The sequence below is a fragment of the Vulpes vulpes genome, chromosome 16, assembly GCF_048418805.1.
Source record: "Vulpes vulpes isolate BD-2025 chromosome 16, VulVul3, whole genome shotgun sequence".
NCBI classification, from domain to species: domain Eukaryota; kingdom Metazoa; phylum Chordata; class Mammalia; order Carnivora; family Canidae; genus Vulpes; species Vulpes vulpes.
The window spans coordinates 84450147-84473818 of NC_132795.1; the positions used below are offsets into that span (position 1 = coordinate 84450147).

The window sequence follows — 23672 nt, forward strand, 5'->3', positions numbered from 1 at the left end:
CACTATGTTGCAGCCAAATATGAGCCATTAATCATTTTTTAATCCTACTACCTTTGTTCATCATACTGTTTTCCTAATCCACAATGCTCTCCTCTTACCTCTAGTAATAGCATATCCAGTCAGTTAGTCCATCTCAAATCCCACCCATATATGAGGCCTCTTTGGCTCTTTCCCTAAGATCTTATTATGCAATTCTAACAATGCTTTCTTTTGTGGTATTATTATAGCATTAGCCATATCCAGCCCTGACATACAGACATGTATGTGTACACTTGTATATTTTTCCTACTAGAGTATAAACTGTTTAAGACCAAGAAAATATATTTACAATGATGGCATAGCACTCAGACAACTTATTGATTACCAGCAGGTATCCAGTTGTTATTATCAAGTTAAAAATGATCGAATATTCATATCTACCCTTAAATCAGCAATAATTTATTTGTGCAGCTTTAAGAGACACAGAACAGAAGCTGATATAACTTTGAGTTCGTATTCTGCTTCTTTGTACCACAGTTTTTGTTCTTGCAGAAGACAAGATGCCTGGCCAACAGGCACAGAGTGGCACTCTCCATCAGTGAAATCCCATGGATATTTACATTCATTCAACTAGCATGTATGTAATATTAATGCAATACCAGCACTGACATCACTCTTTTCCAGAGACCAGAGGTATTAGATATAGACAGGATGGTACCACCTTTAGAAATGTGACTGGGAGAACCTGGAAAAACTGTCCAACAGGATTAATCTGGCATGTTGGCTGAATTTATAATGACTCTAAAAAAATCCTCTGAAGAATAAAGTGTTTCTAAAAAAATAGGGAATAAGACAGCCACCAGATTTTTTTTTTCCCCAAAAGTCTTCTTTAAAATCAAACAATGTCTCAAATTGATATTGCAGATAATTTAGAAGTTTTGGCTTGACAATATTTTTATATTATTTCAATATATCTAATTAAAAATCATATCCTGTATGATTTTTGGCATGATATGGCTACCATTTTGAAGCTGCAATTTCAAGTTACTGAACTTCAAATGTTTCCCTCTCTGTGGAAAAGAAGAATACCATCTGTCTCATTAAGTTGTTATGAAAATTAAGTCTGTGCATAAAAGGCCAGGGACATATGAGCCACTCATAAATGTTGGTCTCTCTCCCAAACTTTTTTTTTCTCTCCCCAACTTTTATAGCATCATTACTTCATCAATATGAAGAGAGCTAAATAACCAATCTTTACAATAAGCAAAATAATATAGATTGCAAAGTTTGAAAATTGGTTTACATTTACCCCTTAATATCAACTATATATGTTCTAAGTAGTTATATACTCATTCATGCCCACAGATACCTGCCTTACCAAAATAGTTTTAAAATATTCAAAATCTATTTGAGAAAAAAAATGATGTCTAAATACAAAACAATTAGAAATCATTTCAAAGCCAATAGGAAACGAATTCTCAGCTCATTTGGAGCCAGTATTAGGGAAGCCTTCAAAAAGTTACATCTTGAAATCAAACACAGAACCCAATAAAAAGTAAAATAGTTTGGGCAGCCCTGGTGGCGCAGCAGTTTAGTGCCACCTGCAGCCCGGGGAGTGATCCTGGAGACCTGGGATCGAGTCCCACATTGGGCTTCCTGCATGGAGCCTGCTTCTCCCTCTGCCTGTGTCTCGGCCTCTCTCTCGCTCTCTCTGAATGAATAAATCTTTAAAAAAAAAAAGTATAATAGTTTAGGTCATCTGAGAAGCTAAAAAGGCAGCATGAATGGGCACAACATCCTAGAAGAGGCAAATGAGAGACAAGATAAAGATATTTGGACTTGATCCTGTAGTGAACAGAAAGCCCGTTTGCCTAAAAATATAAAAGTATCTGAAGAAAATCTGACAACAGCTATAAAAGCTGAAACCTAGGTAACCAGAACCCAATTTGGTAACAAGTGAAGCCCATCCAGAGTAGACAAACTTCTTCTGTAAAGGCCTAGGAAAGAGCACTTAGTTAGGCTTTGAAGTCCACATGGTTTCTGGCACAATTGCTGCTATTATAGCATGATGAAAACAGCTAAATGATTGAGTATGCCTATGTTCAAATAAAACTTTATTTACAAAAGCAGGATTTGGTCCCTGGCTATAGTTTATGGACTTGTGTTCTACACTGAGGAAGCAGGAGAAAACAACATAACTTAGTTCTTTATGTGAGATGGAAACAGATAACATCAAAATTGGGAGCCTGAAATGAGGATAGCAGTGATATTACTGATAGAAATTGACAAGTTTGAGGGAAAAAACATTTATTTACAGACATGATCAGTTAGTGGCTGTCAAGGGCGGAGTGGGAAATGACTACCGATGGGTAGAAAATGTCTTTTTGGTGTGTTGAGAGTGTCTGGAACTAGATGGTAATGGTTGTACAATTCTAGGAACATATTAAAACCACTGAATTTTATAAATACATGAATTATATCCTAATTTTTTAAAACTGGGGAAAAAGACATGCTGAGTCTGAAGTCAGAGCAGAAGATCCAAACTGAGGTATGTCCTAATTGGTAATGGCCAATTAGGTATGTGATGCAAGAGTGTACTTATAAAAATAATGGCAGAAGATGATCATTTCAAGACAAGAAACAGCCACACAGACACACACCAAAGGACAACAGGACAATACAAAAGTATGCTTTACGGAATAAGAAGAGAAAACCAGTCAGAAAAGGAAGGGCAAGAGAACATACAGGCACAATAAGATAGCATTATAGAAAAACACGCACATACTAGTGGTAAGAAAGGTATTTCAAAGATCAGATAGCATAAAAAACAATAAAGAAAACAGAACTTTCACCAATCCTAATCATGTTAAAAAGATATAGCTTCTATTAAAGCAAAATTAGATAATCAATACCTAGTTCTAATAAATATTACTAACACATAGAATTAGGCTAATGACATATAAACTCAGTTTTTTCCATCATGAGCCCATGAAATAAATTACCTTTAACCCTCAAAAATCTCAAAAGCAGATGCTTTGGGTATAGTTTTTTAAGCAAACATCTGCAATGATCTTTGAGCAGTAAAAAATGCATGCCTGTAACTCTACAGAATGAGTCTTAATATTAATCCTGTTTATAGTGTTGCCAATGTGTGCCTTGTTTTTCAGACATCTCACCTGAATGGGTGGCCTTCATCTGATTTCTGGATAGCTTGGATCACACCCTTATATATCCTAAAGCTGATAGTCACAGAGAGCAGGGCCAAGACAATGTAGGCCGTTACACTCACAATGCTGAATACTGTCAATGAAAGCAGCAGGAATAAGCTGGCACCAAACACTACTCCAGTCTTCTTAATGTCTCTCCAGTAGAGGAGGTCAACAACTAAAAATTAAAAAAGAAGAAATCTGAAATTAGAACATTATTTTATCTACATCTCGATTTCACACATTTCTATTTGTTCCACCTACAAAAATTAAAAGGTCTCTAGAGTAAAACTAAAACTTAAAGTACTAAAGAATTAACTTTGTAAGCTACATTTTAAACCTCTTCTAATTTGTAAATTAGAATCATACTTGCATCTGTTTACCATAAATTTTTCTCATGCAAATATGTTTCCTTCATGTCCAAATCACTCTGGCTATGCAAGACTGTTCAATATTGCAAGCCCCGTATAGCAGACTTTTAATCCAAAACAAGTTTTCTGAAAAATCATCTTGAGGGTTTTCAACTTCATTCACTGCATGATATAAATACAAATAACAGAAAAAAATCCTAACTTACTAATGATGTAAAAATGTATTTATTTGCAAAAAAAAAAATCAGTAATTCAAAAAATGTTAAGAAACAAAACTATGAAAAACTACACATAGGAGTGCTACAGCTTTGCTTTTAAGAGAGCTCTCTTTGAGAAACATGATGAAATTGTTTCCTACCCTGGCTATCATTAAAACAAAAATTTCCTACAAAGTCCAAAGACAAAGGGTAACAGCCTTTAGATTACCTGAAAAGCTACTTCTCTCTGAGAGGAGATACAGTGCCTAAAAATGTAGGTGTCCAAGAAAAAAAGAAAAACTAAATGTGTTACACTGTTATATAATGTTTATTAATAGAAAGGAGTCAGACAAAGCCAAACTTAGTAAGTTTGCTCTTGGCTTATGGTCAGAGCCATTGTGGGGATCAAATAACCATAAGCCTGCTGCGGTCTTAAGGTTGGGTTATGTACAACACACAAAGAATTCTGCAGTGTGCCAAAGGATTCTTCTTGAATGCACAGGCTAAACATAATTCGTCTCTCTCTAGATTGTGAACCCAGGGAGGGAAAGGCTAATATTCTTATAGTAACATAAGTATGGGTATATTCTTCAGTACAATCTGAAGTACCTGTTAAGTTTTAAGATCAAGAAGGTAACAGAAAAATCACATTTCTAGGGGCTGCTTTGGTCTTGAGGTTCTCTAACGTATGTAACTTTCCTTTAGTTTTGTTCTATTCAATTAGCTTCCACTATTGTAAAAATATATAGTAGCACAACTGAGAAATCACCAGAACTTGAAGTAGTGTATCTATGCTATTAAAATATCATAAATAATGCCATATTGAATAAAGAGAGAGCAAGCAGTGCTAATAGTTTTGTGACATTCAGCAAACCTTTATTGAGCTGACTCTATTCAAGAAACTCAACCCAGTAGAATGAATTAAGAATCTGAAAATGGGGATGTGGGATTTTCTTTAAGGCCCTGTCCAACGATAAAACACTCCAATTCTAGTAAGACAATAAGACACATAAAAATAATGACAAAAACAAAAAATAACTGTTGCACCACCATGAGAATTCAGAAAAGAAAAAAACCTGAAGAAAACTTTTCAAGACTGTGAAAAAAGTTGAGGTGGGTCCTAAAGAATGGGTAGTCCTGAAAACATAAAGATGCAGGCTTCATTATAAGTCTCTGCTGCAAACGGTTCTCATAATTAATGTATTTTTGTTGTTTTTTTAAGGGGTACAATGAGAGGGTGGGGGAAGCAATGATAAAGACTGCCCTTGGTAACATACTTCTTTCCTGTGAGGCTTCCCTGTTCCTCAAACAAAGCACTTAGATTCTGGTGTTGGATCACCTACACTCAACAACTGGCTTCATAATTTATTAGCTATGTGACCTCAGCAAGTCACTACATCTCTCTGTACCTCTGTTTCTGTATCTACAGAATGTGTATGCAAATAGGAAAGATTCTATTCAGATATTGTGAGGATTAAGTAAAAAAATGAATTAACAAAAGCTTTCATTAGTAAGACAATGAATATAATGCACTTAATATAGTACAGGGCATATAATAAATTCTTAAAAATGTCAGGATTGTTATTTGTTGTTATTATGAACATCATCACAGTCACTATCACATTCTTACCGAGGTATTAAACAGAAAGAAAAGAAAATTTCAGCCAAGTTAATAAATTATATTGGTGTTATAAACATACTTTATAAGCAAGCCACATGGAAAAGGATTTTCAAACTCATTTAAGATTTCACTAATACAGAACAGAAAGTTGATAACCCAGAATAATCAGCAAGTAAAGTACACCCAAATTTTTAAATGAACAAATGCTGCCTTTAAAAAAGTATGGTTCTCAAGTGCTCCAAAATATTTATTAACCTTCAAGATCATTAGATAGTAGATAACCTTCAAGATCATTACTGTTAAAATAAATTCAGATACCTTCACTATTCCTTACCATCATTAAAAACTATTCAATAAGACCTGATTATAAAAGAAATGACTTCCAACTTGAGATGTACGACATAAATGACTAACCTAATTACCTAACATAACAGCTAGGTAACTGACTGACAGTTTCAATGATGAACTAAAAATTATTTATAATTGGTCTATGATTTCTAATACACAACCTAGTACTGGCTCTGCAACTGTACAACTCTGGATGAGACTCCCAATTTCTCTGGACCTCAGTTTTATCATCAGTAAACAGGGCATCAGATAGATGATTTTTCTTTTCCCTTCAGAACTAACACATGGTTAGTACAACAATACACAATCAGTCCTGCATTCAAATTCCCAATCAGTGGATGTGAATTAATGAGATTTTATTGTTGTATCATCTGTGCCAAATATAAATCTTAAAATATCTCCTTCCTTTTTAGTTTTTGATTTTCTTGAGAGGGGCTTAAATATTTTTATTCATACCAGTCCTTTGAAATGAACCTTACTAAAAAAAAAAAAATAAGTATCAAACCTTATTAAAACTTTAGGAAGACAAAAATTCATATTCCTACAATTTTCCAAACTATTTTTAACTATATCATTATGATCACAATATGATAGAAGCTTAAAAAAAAAAAAAAGAAAAAGACTGAGAAGCTACATACCTTTTAAGTCTGAGAGATGTTTCAAAAATCTTTTCCAGGTTGCTGATCTACATTCTCCACACAACCCCCCGTATTGCCTGAGTCAATATTTACCAGGTTTACATTGTGCCAAATACTGTTTATACATTATATAACATTATCTCTTTCAATTATTAAAACCCTAAGAGGCCGGCTTTCACCCAAGAAAGTGAGAACCAGTTCTTATATGATTGGACTCAGATCACTCAATTAGTAAGTGGTAGAACATGGGAGTTCAACACAGACTTCCTACTGATCAAACTCATATGCCCCATGTAAGATGAACCAAATTGAAGGTTTAGCACATTAATGTCCTTCAAAATGTCACATATACCTGTTGGCAGATAATCACCATATGTGAGATGAATCACAAAGGCCAAGAAAGTCAAGGTAAAACTAACAATAAGATAGGTTAATTAATAAGAGACACAAATTTTAATGTGCCTACTTGACCTACAGTTAAATCCAAAAAGGAGGAAAGAGCTCTTATTCCAATATACCTGAAGGTACTTTCTCACAGTTGAAAACTGTAATCAAGTTGTGAAAAAAACATCTTTAAAGAGCCATGTGAATCTAAGTAAAATAAGAAACTGTATCTATGGAAAAGTACATCAAATTATGTAGCTAGTAAGGACAGTGATGTAGATCTATATTATCAAAGAAACATGTCCATATTGATAAAAACAAAATGTCACAGAAAGATTCATATAATAAAATTTTAAAAACAGGATAACCATGAAGTCTGAAAGGATATCTAGTAAATACAGTTCGTACACCTCTGGGTAGTAGGGCTAACAGATAAGTTAAATTGCTTCTTTATTTCTTTCTATGCCATTTGAAATCATCTCTCTCCCTTCCTCATGGCAAACATGAATTACTATTATACTTAACAAAAAAATTCACCCCTTTCCATTCCTGTTCAATACCGCTAAAGAACCTTTTCACACAAGTGAGGCCTTCCCTAATAGGTTTTCCTATGGGGAGGAGAATATAATGTACACTAGCTTAATAAATATTTAGATCCAGGTGATGGTTAAAATTTTAACAGTAGATAAGTAGGTTGGTAACTGTGGTGCTTTGGGTTGAATCAACTCAATTTCCCCAAAGTTGATGATACTGGAATAGCCATATATTATGTCCAGTAGTATTCAGTGATTACAGCCTAAAATAACTACATAAGGGTACAGTAAACTCTAACCTACTACTTTCTTTCTCCTATCGTTTGATTCCTAGAATACAGTCTTTTCAATAAATGGAAGACCTCTGAAAATCTCACGTGTAAGCCAATATCTATTACATAAACATATGCAAATAGCCATACAAGAATACTTAAAAGCAGATATGTTTGAAAGCTTTGTTAAAACAAGCCCTAGAAATGCCCTACTGGAGCCAGAGACTCTTAAAGCACTGAGGAGGAATAAAGGGAAGAGTCAAGAGAGATAAGACAACCAAGTAAAGAAGTCATACATAAGACAAAATTAATATATCCTAGAACAGGAAGGTCTGAGAAGCAGTCTACACTCTTACCAAAGTCACTATGCAAAATATAGAAGGATTTCAGTATTTTTCTGTAAAGAAATCTAAAAGATTGCTAATGTAGCTGTAAGGATGCAAAAATACTAAATTATAAAAATATTAGCATTGGGCAGCCCTGGTGGCTCAGCGGTTTAGCGCCTGCCTTTGGCCCAGGGTGTGATCCTGGAGAACTGGGATTGAGTCCCACGTCAGGCTCCCTGCATGGAGCCTGCTTCTGTCTCTGCCTCTCTCTCTCTCTCTCTCTCTCTCTCTCTCTCTCACGAATGAATAAATAAAATCTTAAAAAAATATATAAGCATTGTCCAATATTTCTATTCCTTCAGATTCTTTAAATTGGTTTTAATGAAGAAATTTAGCAAGATTTCAGAATTGTTTATTCTCAATTAGAGGGAAGTAGTCATAGAGTTTTAATAAAATCCTGAGAAATATATTCATATGCTGTTGCTTCTAATATTCATCAAGAGATTTATATCAGTTAATTAATTTAGATTTTCGGGATCCCTGGGTGGTGCAGTGGTTTAGCGCCTGCCTTTGGCCCAGGGCACGATCCTGGAGACCCGGGATCGAATCCCACGTCAGGCTCCCGGTGCATGGAGTCTGCTTCTCCCTCTGCCTATGTCTCTGCCTCTCTCTCTCTCTCTGTGTGACTATCATAAATAAATAAAAATTTAAAAAAAAATTTAGATTTTCAATCCAACTGTCAAAATCAGGCAGACATCACAAGAAAACTACAAACCAATATTCCTTATTAATACAGAAACAATAACCCTCAACGAAATACTAGCAAAATAGATTCAGCAACACATAAAAAGCATTATACACCATGACCAAGTGGTATTTATCTCAGAAATGCAAAGTTCATTCAACATATGAAAACCAATCAGTATTAATAGAATTAAGGTCAAAAACTGCATGATCATCACAATAGTCACAGAAAAAGCATCTGACAAAATTCAGTACCCTTTCATTAAAACTCTCAACAAACTAGGAATATAAAGAATGTCTTTGGGCTACAAAGGGTATACAAAAAAAAAAAAAAAAAAACAGATAAAATCATACTTAATGGTCAAAGACTGAAAGCCTTCCCCCAAAACCAGGAACAAGACAAAGATACCCAATCTTTCCACTAATCAACACTGTCCTGGAGGTATGAAGTAGAGTAATTAGTCAAGAAAAAGAAATAAAAGACATCCTGACTATAAAGGAAGAAATTTAACCATCTCTATTTATAGATACCATGATATCGTATATGTAAAATCCTAAGGAAAACAGCTACTGGAATAAAAGCTTGCAGGACATAAGATTAAATTAATATACAAAAATCAATTGTATTTCTTTTTTTTAAAGATTTTATTTATTTATTTATTTGAGAGAGTGACAGAGCAAGCATGAACAAGGTGGTGGGAGGATGGGCAGAGGGAGAGGGAGAAGCAGACTCCCCTCTGAGCAAGGAGCTGATGCAGGGCTTGATCCCAGGACCCTCGGATCATGACCTGAGCTGAAGGCAGATGCTTAACCACCTGAGCCACCCAGGCACCCCTCAATTGTATTTCTTTAAACAGCAATGAGCAATCTGAAAATGAATTAAGAAAATAATTCCATTTACAATAACATCAAAAAGGATATTTAAAAACAAAGTGAAAAAAATCCCCAAGACTTAGAAATTGAAAACTACAAAATACTGTTGAAAGAAATTAAAGACTTAAATGGAAAAGACATATGTTTATGGATTAAAGGCATTATTATTAAGATGGTAATACTCCTTACACTAATCTACATAGAGTACAATCTCTGTCAAAATCCTGTCTTTAACAGAAATTGACAAGCCAACTGTAGACTTTGTATGGAAAAGGCAAGGTATCCAGAACAGTCAAAACAATCTTGAGAAAGAATCACAAACATGGAGAACTCACACTTCCTTTTTTCATTTTTTTTTTTAATTTTATTTATTTATGATAGTCATACAGAGAGAAAGAGAGAGGCAGAGACACAGGTAGAGGAAGAAGCAGGCTCCATGCGCCGGGAGCCTGATGTGGGATTCGATCCCGGGTCTCCAGGATCGCGCCCTGGGCCAAAGGCAGGCGCCAAACCGCTGCGCCACCCAGGGATCCCACTTCCTTTTTTCAAAACTTCCTACAAAACTATAGTAATCAAGTCAGTGTGGTAGTTGCACAAGGATGGATGACAGATCAACGGAATAAAATTAACAGCACAGAAATAATCCCTTCATGCACAGTCAGTTGGTTTCGACAAGGATGTCAAGACAATTCAATAGGAGGAAATTTTTCAACAAATGGTGCTAGGACAACTGGATATTCAATTGCAAAAAAAAAAAAAAAAGAAAAGAAAAGAAAAAAGAAGTTGGACTCCTATCTAACACCATATGTCAAAACTATGGATCAAGATGGATCACAGACCTGTAAAGCTGAAACTATAAAATTCTTTGAAGAAAAAAATAGGCACATATCTTCATGACTGTTAGGTCAGGCTGTAGTTTCTTAGGACACCAAAAGCACATGCAGTAATGGAAAAAAATTAGACCTCATTAAAATGAAAAACTCTGGGATCCCTGGGTGGCTCAGTGGTTTAGCGCCTGCCTTCCGCCCAGGACATGATCCTGGACTCCAACATCGGCTCCCTGCATGGAGCCTGCTTCTTCCTCAGCCTGTGTCTCTGCCTCTCTCTCTCTCTCTCTGTGTCTCTCATGAATAAATAAATATAATCTTTGAAATAAAATAAATAAAATGAAAAATTTTGTGCATCAAAAAACACCATCAAAAGAGTACAAACACAACCCTCAGAATGGGAGAAAATATTCACAAATCAAACATCTGATAAGGGACTTTTATTCATTATATATATATATATATATAACTCTAACAACAATAAAAAGACAAGGCAATTAAAAATGGGCAAAGGATTTGAACAGACATTTCTCCAAAGAATATATACAAATGGCCAATAAGCAATGGAAAGATGCTCAACATTATTAGTTATTAGAGAAACGTAAATCAAAACCATAATCAGATACCACTTCAGACCCACTAGAATGGATAATATTAAAAAGATGGACAATAGCAAGTGTTGACAAGAAGTAACAAAGATTGGGACCCTCTTACATTGCTGATAGAAATGTAAAATTCAGCCACTGTGAAAAACAAATTTGGCAATTTCTCAAAAAGTTAACACAGATTTACCACACAATCTAGCAATCCTACTCTTAGGAATTTCCAGTCAGAAGACTAGAAAACCTGCGTCCACAAAATAATTCTATTCATAGCAGCATTATTCCTAACAACCAGAAAAGAGCAAACAACCCAAAAGTTCAAAAATTGGTGAATGGATAAACAAAATATGGTATATCCATACAATAAAATATTAGAGGTCCATAAAAAGGAATGAAGCACTGATACATGCTACAACATGGATGAACCTTGAAAACATCATGCTAAGTGAACAAAACCAGGCAAAAGGTCACATATTGTATGGTTCTCTTTTTATGTGATGTCTAAGAATAGGTGACTCTATAGAAACAGAAAGTAGATTAGTGATTGTCAGGGGCTGGGAGAAACAGAGATAAGGAGTGACTGCTAATACGTATGGAGTTTTGGGGGGTATGGGTAAAAATGTCCTGGAATTAGATAATGATGATGGTTGCATAATTTTATGAATATATTGAAAAATCAAGGAATTGTACGCCTAAAAAAATTTAAAACTAAAAAAAAAAAATCGTTTTAACATCTGTTTTTCTCTAGTAGGTTATAAACTACACAAGACAGTACATTGCCTTAATATCTATCATATCCCCAGAGCTCAGCACAAAACCTAAACCAACTAAACGTTCAATAAGTATTATTGATTGATTAGAATGAATGCATACTTTATGCCAGTTTGAGGCATGTACTAATTCTAATTCAAAAGTTTTTTCTGTGCTTTAGATTGCACAGGAGTTTTATGTAAACTATTTTCAGATATCTACACTTACTCAATAACAAATAGCAATGCTTTCAGATAACTTATAAAACAGCAAATATTATTTTACAAGCTCATCTCTTCTTACTACACCCTGAAGGACTGATGAATGCCTTTCATCTTTATACTCCCATTACCTGCTTCATTAATATCTTCTGCAACGTCTGAATAGTGGCCAGATTATTCTTAGCAACAGAAATATTTAAATTTAAAACTATACTATTTTCAAATTAAAATAAAGGACATCTTTAAATATAAAATAGAAAGTGACTATAATGCTGATTTGGGGTTCTTCTGTGATTATTAGCTATTTATGAATAAAGAGTTAAATGGCCTCTTTATTCTTGAGATACCAAAATTAAGACAAAGGGCTTGTACAAGAAAAGCCTAACGTTTCATGGTTCCTCAAGTCTCCTTCTATATTGAAGAGTAAAGCATTAATCATGCAGGGTAACCTACCGGAGCCTTTAACTTTAGTCTTTAATGAAATATTCATGAAATATCCTTTTAAAGATCTGAGATTAATTGAACAATGCCTGTCCTCTCATAACTGTGGGAAATGCTTATGGACTACTATATTAAAATGATGCTGATCAATTTAAATAAATTCTGGTTGTTTAGAAAAAAGTGACTTACTGCAGTGCTTGCCCATTTTTATTTTCAAATTAATAATCTTAAAATTTTTTACTTTGTGTTTTGTACAGTGCTCAGAGCAGTAGCAACCTTTTCAAAGTAAAATTTTAATTTAAAAACTCTGTACACTGCAATCTTTTCTTCAAAATAAAAACTTTTGGCCCAATACAGAGTAAAAAGAGTTGCCCACACTTGGTAATCATAAAATGTCATCTGTCATAACTAAAAATAGTGCTACCATGCATGCCTTACATACAAAAGTCATCCAATTACATTTTGCCTCAAATCAAATTCTTACTAAGCTCTTCCTTGAATAGCCTGAAGTCAGGTTTCAATTTTAAAATCTTTTGTCTAGGGGGAAAAATGTTGAACTAGCTGGTCCTAAAAACACTGGTAGGACAGAGAATGCTGGCAGGACTAACTACTTCCTAAGCAAAAGCAAATATTAAGTTTTCTTTCATAGAGTCAGGCAGTTAAATGGGAAATAAATAAATAAATATATATTAGAATGATAACAAAATGTCATTTTACAACCATAATCTTTAAATAATTATATATCTATTAGAAAATCACAATCCTTAAATCAGATTCTTCCCAAGGAAAAGGAAAAGTGACTAGAACTCAAGAGTTGATCATTTAACCCTACATAGTAAGCTTTTACCTCCACCCAGTAAGCACTCACCAAGCTAATGAATGACAGGTGGAAGGTCCAAAAAAGATCGTGCAGAGTGGGAACTTAACTCTTTCAGCAAAGACAGTAAGAAGGGCATGAGTCCTATTTCTTCCTTTGATTTACCATCAGTTATGACCCAGACTAGATCACTTAACCTAGTTTCCCCCTAGTATAAAATTAGAAAATAGATACCCAGCTAGGTAGTGAGGCTGAAAAGAGATTTCACACATGGAAATATTTGGTGAACTTAAACACAATAAATAAAGGCAATATCCTGAGACGAAGTCAAGTAGGGCAATCAATATTAAATGCAATGCCTCACAAAGCCAAGATTTTTTAAAATGTGAATTCAACTTTCTCTGAAAGCACAACTAATTTGGTTTCAGTGAGCAAGGTTCAGGTTCATGGATACCTACTATTGCTACAAAGTAGCTCAACCAAACAGTTGGCAAAAATACCAGCATTTCCCTTGGCCATCTCCTCCTCCTGTAACTAGAGTTTCTGAAAAACCACACACAATTTTGGGTCCTTGTCTCTTATCACTAAATCTTTCCTGCTTTATTTCCAACAACATTACAGCACACTGGCCAATTTCTACCACCACACATCTGAAGGAAAAACATTTCAGGCAAAATCAGCATGAATTCTATACTTGTCTTTTCTATAATTCAGTAGTCCCCTATTCTGAGCAAGAAACTGTCCTGAGTCCTTTGCATACTGAGCTTGGAAATATTATTAAATAAATTATGTAGGGCTATAGACTGAAATTCAAGTCTAACCACAAAAGTCTCACTTTCTCCATACCACATTTTTTTTAAATTTTTTTTTCCATACCACATTTTAATTTAAAGGAGTATGTCAATATTCATACTCATTTATAGTTAAGCCTCATTTATAAGTTAAATTCACCAATTTACTTAATTAGTTCATGTAGCTTTCAATATTTCCTTTAATCTCACATTCTATTTATAGCTTTATTAGAAGGCAAAAAATACAGTAGAAATAAATTCTAACTTCCCACTTCCAATTTCTCTAAACCATGATAATTTTCCCTCCTCCGGAAAATTTATATAGCTAATTCCATTTTCTCTAAGGTAAAGCTAAACAAAATCTTTAAGTGTGCAAAACATACATATTTCTTTTTTTTTTCAAAACATACATATTTCTAATCAATGATTCTCCCTACCTGTGCAAACTTGAATAACATTTAATGTAAAGGATGTCAAAATAAAGATACTTCCTACAAAAAGCCTATTCTGTTAAATTTTGGTAAGCGTGCAATTATTTATTTTAAATTACTAGAACTGATCAAAATGTACACAAATGTAAACATGAGATTAGAACAGACATTGGTTCATTCAATGCATAATTTACTATGGTTTAAATTTTATTTCTTGTTGACATCCAAGCATTACAACATGACAAGAAATAGGAAACAAACTTTAGAAATAGGAAATCACTGCTCAAAATCCTATTTTCTACTAATAAAAACTAAATGGAAAACACACTGTTCCCTACTCTAGAAACTTGAGAAGCTTAATAGACTGGAATGGGGAAAGGGGTTCAAAGCAAATTATTAGTACAAAGAAAGAGAATTAACTTCAATAGTAGGTAAGCTAATTCTATTTATATAGATGGTCCCTAACTTGGACAGTTTGACTTCAGGATGATGAGAAAGCGGTACATATTTAATGGACATCATACTTTGAATTTTGATCTTTTCCTGGGCTAGCAGTACACGGTACACTACCCTCACGATGCTGCATGACAGCAAGCTGCAGCTCCCAGTCAGCCATGCAATCATGAGAGTAAACAACTTATACAACCATTCTGTTTTTCACTTTCAGTATAGTATTCAATAAATTACATGTGGGGGCACCTGGGTGGCTCAGTGGTTGAGCATCTGCCTTTGGCTCAGGTCATGATCCTGGGGTGCTGCGATAGTGTTCCTGCACGGGGCTCTTGCAAGGAGCCTACTTCTCCCTCTGCCTGTGTCTCTGCCTCTCTCTGTCTCTCATGAATAAATCAATAAAATCTTTAAAAAAAAATAAATTAATTACATGAGATATTCAACACTTTATTATACGAGGATTTCTGTCGGACTATTTTGCCCAACTGTAGGCTAATGTAAATATTCTGAGCACATTTAAAATAAACTAGGCTAAGCTATGATGGTTAGGTTTTTTAAATGTATTTTCAACTTAATAATATTTTCCATTTATGATGCATTTATAAGGATGTAACCCCATCATAAGCTGAATAAGATCTGTACTTCTATAACCATTTGTACCTACTATATTTACACTGAATATAAATTAAATGCTCACTAGAATAAACAGCTGATAGTATAGACAATTAAATGAGGTAATATTCATATTGGAATACTGAAATAGACCAAAACAACGTATTTTAAATTATTTTAGGTTATTTCAGTGGAAAAATATACAAATGGGTGCATACAACAAAAAACAGCTATAATTCCTCTTATTCTTATGAAAATCATAATTTTATCAAGTCTGTAGTCTGAGAGGAGAAATTCCTAAATCTATCTCAATGCCCAACTCTTAACAGTGGACTTCCAGGGGTATCAGTAATATTTGATAATTTTTAATCTTTAAGTTGTTTTGAGCTCCTTAAGTAAATGCTATATAGGATAAATATACGATAGTGGTGATACAGTATTTGTGGAGAGACAACAGTATTTTAGTGTCAATGAATACCTTACATAAATGCTTAAGTGGTGACTGGACTGAAATGTGAAAGCTCTAAAGATTTAAAAAACGTATGTCTATACATTTTTACACACACACACACACACACACACACACACACACACACACACCAGTTACAAAAGTTAGCACAGCTTCATCTGTGATAAAGTAGAGAAACAGAAAATTTGGTCTCAGAATACTGCTCCAAAGATGCAAAGAGAAGTGCTGGTTAAATTTAGTAACATTGGGGAGCCTAAATTCTAGCAAGAGATGAGATCAATCAAATAAATAAAATAGGAAACTTAGGGGATACCTGAGACCAAAATAAGAATTCTATTCACTTCTTAAGTATTCTTCCTACATTTAAGCCTGTCATCCAATCCCTAAGGACAAAATTATTCTCTGGCTCAGAGTCCCCACGAGTATTTTGACCATACTCAACAACTAACCATACCTACCTTCTTTCACTGCTAGTGTGAAAGATTACTGCCTATTTTATTGCAGAGTGAAGACCACAAAAATACATACCATGTTCAATAAAATGACACAGACTATAAATGACAAAAAAATCAAAACATGGGTCAATTTAGTTAGGTTTTATATTTTTCAATCTTCAGTTGTTCAAGTACAAGTAGAAACTGTAAAATAAAAACAAAAGCCCATGTCATTAGCTGTGTGGTCCTAAATAATTTAATCTCTTTCATTTTCTTGGTTTCATTACCCATAAAATGAGAAAGTCAGAATAAACAACTAATAAGACACTTTGTCTGCATTTTTCAAGAATGTATGTCTAGGGTTCAAGGCCAAGAATAAACCTCGCTGAACATCAGAGCTCTCAGCCTCTCCCTTCACCGAGGTATACAGAACCAACAAGGAGACCCAACGATGAAGCCACCACTATTTCGGCCTTCCTGGAATTCACTGGCTAGATATACATGTATAACCAGATACTTATCTATACAGACATCTATAAAAGATCTATAGATATCTTGACTCTTTTTCTAGCCTCTAAATTCCAGGAAGGCCGAAATAGTGGTGCCTTCATCACTGTATCTCCTCGTTGACTCTGTAGGGCTTGCAGAAAGCGAAGTGATGCCACCTGAGAGGATTAGTAAAGATCTCGAGGAAGACTGGGCCTTTGATAAGTACAACTTGGTGAAAATGAAATGGGAAGAGGGGGCATTTCAGACAGAAAAAAACACAAGCAAATGCAAAGAACTAGCATATTTAGGAACAAATCCTTCAATGGAGCTGGAGACAGGAGTAATGAGACATGGGATTATAAAGATTGGGACTAAGCCATGGAATGCCTTTTAAAAGTCCAGGATAGACAGTATGAACTTAATTCGTAAGTAAAGAAAAACCCCTTAAGTGTTATGATTACAGCCACACTTTGGGAAGATTAACTTGGCTGCAACACATAGGATTTAGTGGAAAAACCAGTTAAGAGTTCTGGTAAGGAATTGGGAATACCCAGACTTGGATAAATAAATAAAACAAAGGAGATATTTCCACCATTGCTCCCACTACATATCCATACAAGACTTTAAACTGTATATAAAAGAAAACATTTGCAAATTTACTTTTTTAATATAAACCTGGTTTTCATCAAGTGATTTAACTACTTAAAACTGATAACTATCTTAGAGTTAATACCATCAAAAATGCATACATAATACTTAATCTTGGCCAAAGTTTCAGAAGACACTTCCATTCATTTGTATGATATTGTGTACCACCTTTAAAAATAATAATTTATACCATCTTTCTGGAAGGCAATTTTGTACCATGAACCAAAAACCTAAATACTATAAAACCCAACAATTTGGAAATAATTATGGATAAAAACAAAGATTTATATTCACTACAGTCATTTTAGCATTGTTTATACTTGCAAAAACATTAGGAATAACAAATATTTAGATGGGATTAACTGTACACACTTAGAATACTAATCATTAAGACAATGTAGAATATTTAAAAAATAAAAGGCTATTTCCCCATTTAGTGAAAGATTATAGAACAAAAGGTACCGTATGACCCCCCCCAACATATACATACACACACCACTAAAATTAATATACCCAAACAAAACCACTCCATGTAAAGCAATAGTTTTAGTCTTCAAGAAGCCTCAACTTCCTACAACAAATGTATATACATTTATGTATGTATGTATGTATGTACATATAGTGTTGTGCAGCTAAACCAAGATCTAGAAGAAATATCCACTGAATGCCTAAACATCATGTTTCAACTAAGTCTAGAACTGAAAGTAAAGGCCTTCCTCCAAACAGGGCTCAAAATTGAATAATGCCAAAGTTCTTTCTCGAGGCATTTTTGGGCTTTCCCAAGAAGTAAGTGAGGCATTTCACGCAGCAAGACCCCTGCTCCTCTCTACCTGAATGTCAGTATGCATGTATAACTGTATCCATATTCAGTAACCTTAAGCCTCCAAAGAAATTGCTGGTGGCTTATCAAAAGTAAAGACCAGGGGGCCTACAAGAATCTTTGCAAAAAAGTATGCTCCAGAAATGGGCCAAAGGCAGTTTGTCTTAAGATATAATCAAACTGAATTTTAATGCCAGAAACATTTCTGTCGCCATCCTACAGAAACTCCTCTCAAAGGTCATGTACAGCACGTTAACTGCCAAATTCAGAAAGCACTGTAATAATAGACGGTGTTGCACAGGTTCCTAAAATTCCACGGGGTCCACAACCATTTCTCAATCTTAATATTAAACAGCTCCTCTGTACTGTTTAACCATTCAATTCCCAATTCTTTATTTCTCTGAGCTTCACAGAAGTTCTATATAGTCACTTCAAATTTGAAGCTTCTAAAACCGAACTTGGCATCATTTCTGTCTATTTCTACTGATACAAAAAAAAGCACTAGCACTGCCAGTGTTCCACTCCGACTGAAATTTCATGTTGTCCTTTGAGGCCCTCCTCACTCTAGTCCCACAGATTTATGCCAAATGTCAAGTACTACTTACTTGAGTTTCTCAAATCTGTCACTTCCCTTTCATTCTTATTTCAGGCCAACTTTAGGCATTATTTGCTTTAAGTATGGACACAAATACTAACTTCTGCCTCTAAGTTCTTCTCAAATTTATCTTATAAAGCACCCCAAACCAGTCTCTCAAACCTATCATTTTATCATTCCTGACTTTAAAACTTCCAAAAGCTCTTTATTTCCTTCCTGGTAAAATCCAAAAGTCAATGTCCTCTGCAATCTGGTCCAGGGAATCTTCTCATAAAACTAAGAGAAGCTTAAAATTGGAAGTCTAGAAATCACACAAATGAGGAAACTGAATGAAGACCAAAAAAGGTAAGTTTCTTACTCTGGCCAATATTAAGTCACCAGACTGGAATCTTGAAAACTTACATCAGTATTTCCTAAATTTGCCTGATAATAACATGAATGACACCAAGATTTTTAATATACAGATTGCCAGGCCCTTCTGCTATAAATTCCGATTTGGTAGGTCTGAGTCCGCTCATGGGAATCTGCATATTTAAGAAGCCCTAGGTGATTCTCCTCTTCAGGGAAGTTAGAGAAAACCTGACCTAGATCTTACAAATCTTCTAATCTTCTATATTCTCTGACCATATCAATCTGATCTTTTAACTGCTACCTTATACTCTGTTCTATCCAAAAAGCTCTACTCACTGTCTCTCTTATATCTTGTTTAGAGGTTATATCAAACCTCCAAACCTTCCTATTCTAAGCTCTTCAAATGCTTTCTATATAACCCCAATACTCCAGTAATATGTGGATTTCATTTGTTCTCACTACGCTAAGAATGGAAAATCAAGGATAAAAAAAACATCTAAAAGAATATAAATTATTACTGGTCTTAGCCTGAAAGATAAAATGTCTTAAACACTAGTTAACCAGCAAAAAAACAAAACCTCAAACTTTTTTTAAAACACTGAAATCAGAATAGTTCTCACTTATGTTACACTATTATACTCCACCATCATTAGATGATGGATTGTGTTTCAACCATGGCATTTAAGGCAGGGAGGAAAAGTAGGGAAAAAAATAGGGGCCTAAGTATTTTTTTTTTATAAACCCAGAGCCTAGATTTGATTCTTTCCTCTACCATCACACACTTCTCATAAAACGAAAAAAAAAAAACAAACAAAAAAAAACCTCATTTCCTCATAAAATGGGGGAAAACTCATTCCATGGCAGCTTTGCCTCCTCAGTGATTTCCATTTAAGTCATAATCTGTAATCTACAACATTAAAATTAGCTGCTGACAAATACTAAAATATAACTTCACCAATGAAGCAGAAAAATAGGTACCAAGCAAAAAAACCAAAGACAAGCACTAAAATATTAGGCCACTCCATTTAACATACAATGTGAAACTCCCCAGAGATATCCAAGAGTAAATGTGATTTTATACTTAGTGCCTAAAAATAATCAAAATAAATCTCTGGCATAATATGGGCTATACTGGATCTTAATTTCTTCTGTCTCAAAAAATCCCTACATTAGTTCAGCAAATAAATAATTTAAAATGTTATTAAATAGTCTAAGATTTAAATTATTAATACAGAACCTTAGTATCTGCAGAGTAGACCCTCATGTAACTTTTTTACCTATTTTTTAAAGCTTGTTTTATTTGTATTATTATCACTACTATCAATTTTAATTATCAAAAACTAGTGTATCAATCACCTTTCATTTTGTAATACTCATGGTCAGAAGGATGAAAAAATAAAAATCCTTCTTTTCATCAAATTCACATATAAAGAAACCATAAGGGTAAAAATCCAAAGCTGTATTATTTTCTATTCTTTATATTATAACTATAAAAATCTCTGTCTCAATGGGAACTCAATCTCAAACTCACCTTTTACCCGCATTTCTTTATTGAACCAATTTTTAAAATTATTATAATTAGCTTCACATAATTAGCTTGCTTTTAGAAACATTATCACAAATTCTGCTAACAACTCTACTATAGAAGGAAATAACATTTTTTAAAAACTATAAAACTTGAATGTGCCCAGAAAAAAAACTTGTGTGTAATATCTACTTAGACTACTTAAAATAGCTCTAATAATTTTTAAGACAATTTATTACAAGTGGTCCAAATATATAGCCTACCAACTTCTCTTTAAAAAAAAAAAAAACAGCACATTTAACCATCTACATAAAATATTCATTACAGTAAACATTTTAGCACTTATGGGCTTAAATTCTTACACAATGACCCACTGAGACTTGAAAGGATCTGCTGGGCTATCAAGGGGGAGGAAAGGGGATCAAGATCACTGATTGGTTATTACAAGGACAAAGGTTAGAGACTTAAATATAGACATGCATTTAAAACAACCATGTATACATTAATGATTTCAAGATATACAAAAATATAAACTACTTAAAGGGTGACTGGTAATGACTTTAAAGGTTCAATCAGATTTCCAAGAAGAAATAAGCTTAACTGCAAACGCAGTATTCTGCTACCTACAAATCTTGGATAGAATTTCAACTACACCAAATCAGCTTTAAAAAAAAAAAAAACTTAGTCACAGAAAATATGCCATTATGTAATACAAAGATAGCTATGCGGATTTATTGCGCCAAAGTGACCAACAGATAAAATAAGTTAAAACCATACCGTTTACAACGTACAAGATTAAAGAACAGTACCTAATCAAGGATAGGACTGTGAAGCCTAAACCCAATGCCAGTGAAACAGAGAGCGTGACATTTTCTCGTACACAACCAAATATAAAAACATATGAAATAGCTGTTTTAATCTTTCCTTTCAAAGCTTTCTCAGGCTTCATTTTCAGTCCAAGATATATCTAAAATTGCAAAGCTTATTCATAGAAATAGATTATTGGTCACATAAAAAAACTGAATAGAAGATTAAAAAGCAGATATACCCTTATCCTTCCAATTTTTCTTCTGACAGTCCATCTCTTGTCACGATCTGCCCTCCAGATGCAATTATCAATTATGCATACCAACAGAAAAGCTGTAACTGCACAAATCTACCCTGTGAGACATGAAATATCCGTTTCCTCAACCGAAGTCTGCAGTCCCTGCTGCACAACTGCAGCAGGACTGAAGTCACCTGACGTCTTCTGGGTGTGGAAGAGTCTGACGCAGTGCAATCTGTAACTAGGCTACTAATACTCAGGCACTACCGCCTTCCTCCTATGTGTTTATTGTTCTAGTCCTTTGCTTGTTGCTCATACCAAAGAGAGCCACTTTTGCAGGGGGATGGGGTAGGCAACCAAAGAAAGGAAAGAAAAGAGGGCTGTTCTTTTGGCAGAGTTAACCACTGAATATATTTGAAATGCACTTACAGCTATATGTAATTTTTTTTTCTTTTCATAGATGAGTGAATTATGCTGCTGATTTTCAGTTTCATTGAAAACTCTAAAATCAACAGTTACCTAATAAGATAAAAATGGACTGATCCAAAGAAGGATAATAGCTTAAATTTCAAGCCTGGGAAATGCTGAATCTCTTACTTTCTCCTGAGTTTATTAAGGCTTAAAGCATTCAATATTTTGCAGCCTTATGAGGTGTGAGTGTGAGAATCACGAAGTCAAATTATTATATTAATATTTACTGAATATATGCTACTTCAAAAGGAAAAAAGGCTTTATTCAATCTCAGCAATCTCATCTTTCTAAGGTAATGCTATTTCTTCTTCTGTTACAATTACGGAAATCCAGAGACTTAAAATCAAAATATACATTTATTCCTAATCACCACCTGCTACAACTGAATCTTTCAAAAAATACCTATTAAACATTACTGCAGGAACTATTAATAGACTCTTAGCTGAAAGAGAAATATTCATGAGGTAATTATATCATTTGCCTTGGGAAAATGATTTAAGACCAAAGCAAAACTTTACTGATAAATACAAAAACATATCTATGTACAGAACTTCCAAAATTTTTGTTCAACTTCCTAAAACTGGCATTCATTCCAGTGCAGAGTATTGGGTCTTTACTAATGTACCATAACGGGTTCAACTGATGCTAGCTAGCATTTAACCAAGGCAATATGTAATGACGAATCAATTAAAATATTCTGAAGTGTGTAATATGATGTATTATAAATGGCCCATGTACAAAAGTACATACTTTTTTTAAATTTTTATTTATTTATGATAGTCACAGAGAGAGAGAGAGAGAGGCAGAGACACAGGCAGAGGGAGAAGCAGGCTCCATGCACCGGGAGCCCGACGTGGGATTCGATCCCGGGTCTCCAGGATCACGCCCTGGGCCAAAGCCAGGCGCCAAACCGCTGTGCCACCCAGGGATCCCCAAAAGTACATACTTCTTAAGATGACATAGCTACATTGAAATTGGTACAATATTTTCTGGAACTTGCAAAAAAAACTGCCAAATCCTTAGAATCAGAAGTGGCCTAGTCAATGACTCAGTTCTTTCCCTGTCTGCCTTTTAACTCCATACATAAATAAAGTAAAGCAATTTTTATTTTTTATTTTTATTTATTATTTTTAAAAGATTTCATTTATTTATTCATGAGAGACACAGAGAGAGAGGCAGAGACATAGGCAGAGGGAGAAGCAGGCTCCCTCTGGCGAGCCCAATGTAGGACTCAATACCAGGACCCCGGGATCATGCCCTGGGCTGAAGGCAGGCGCTAAACCGCTGAGCACCTAGGGGTCCCAAGTGAAGCAATTTTTTAAAGAAAAGTCTACTATTCTACTAAGCTCAAAAGTTAATATCTAACTTAAAATTTTATTCATTGGACCCAC

General features: G+C 34.4%; 1 protein-coding gene across 4 annotated transcripts in view; it reads right to left on the reverse strand.

Annotated features, from left to right (window-relative positions):
* RTN4 (reticulon 4) overlaps window positions 1-23672 on the reverse strand; it is a 71317-nt gene that overhangs the window by 13085 nt on the left and 34560 nt on the right. For 3 of the 4 annotated variants that reach the window (XM_072742089.1, XM_072742088.1, XM_025992655.2), the window contains one exon: window positions 3156-3363. In XM_072742089.1, the coding sequence (XP_072598190.1) occupies window positions 3156-3363 (208 nt within the window). Of the gene's footprint in view, window positions 1-3155; window positions 3364-21813; window positions 22123-23672 lie in introns of those variants that run through there. The other variant, XM_025992656.2, reaches the window with a different exon arrangement.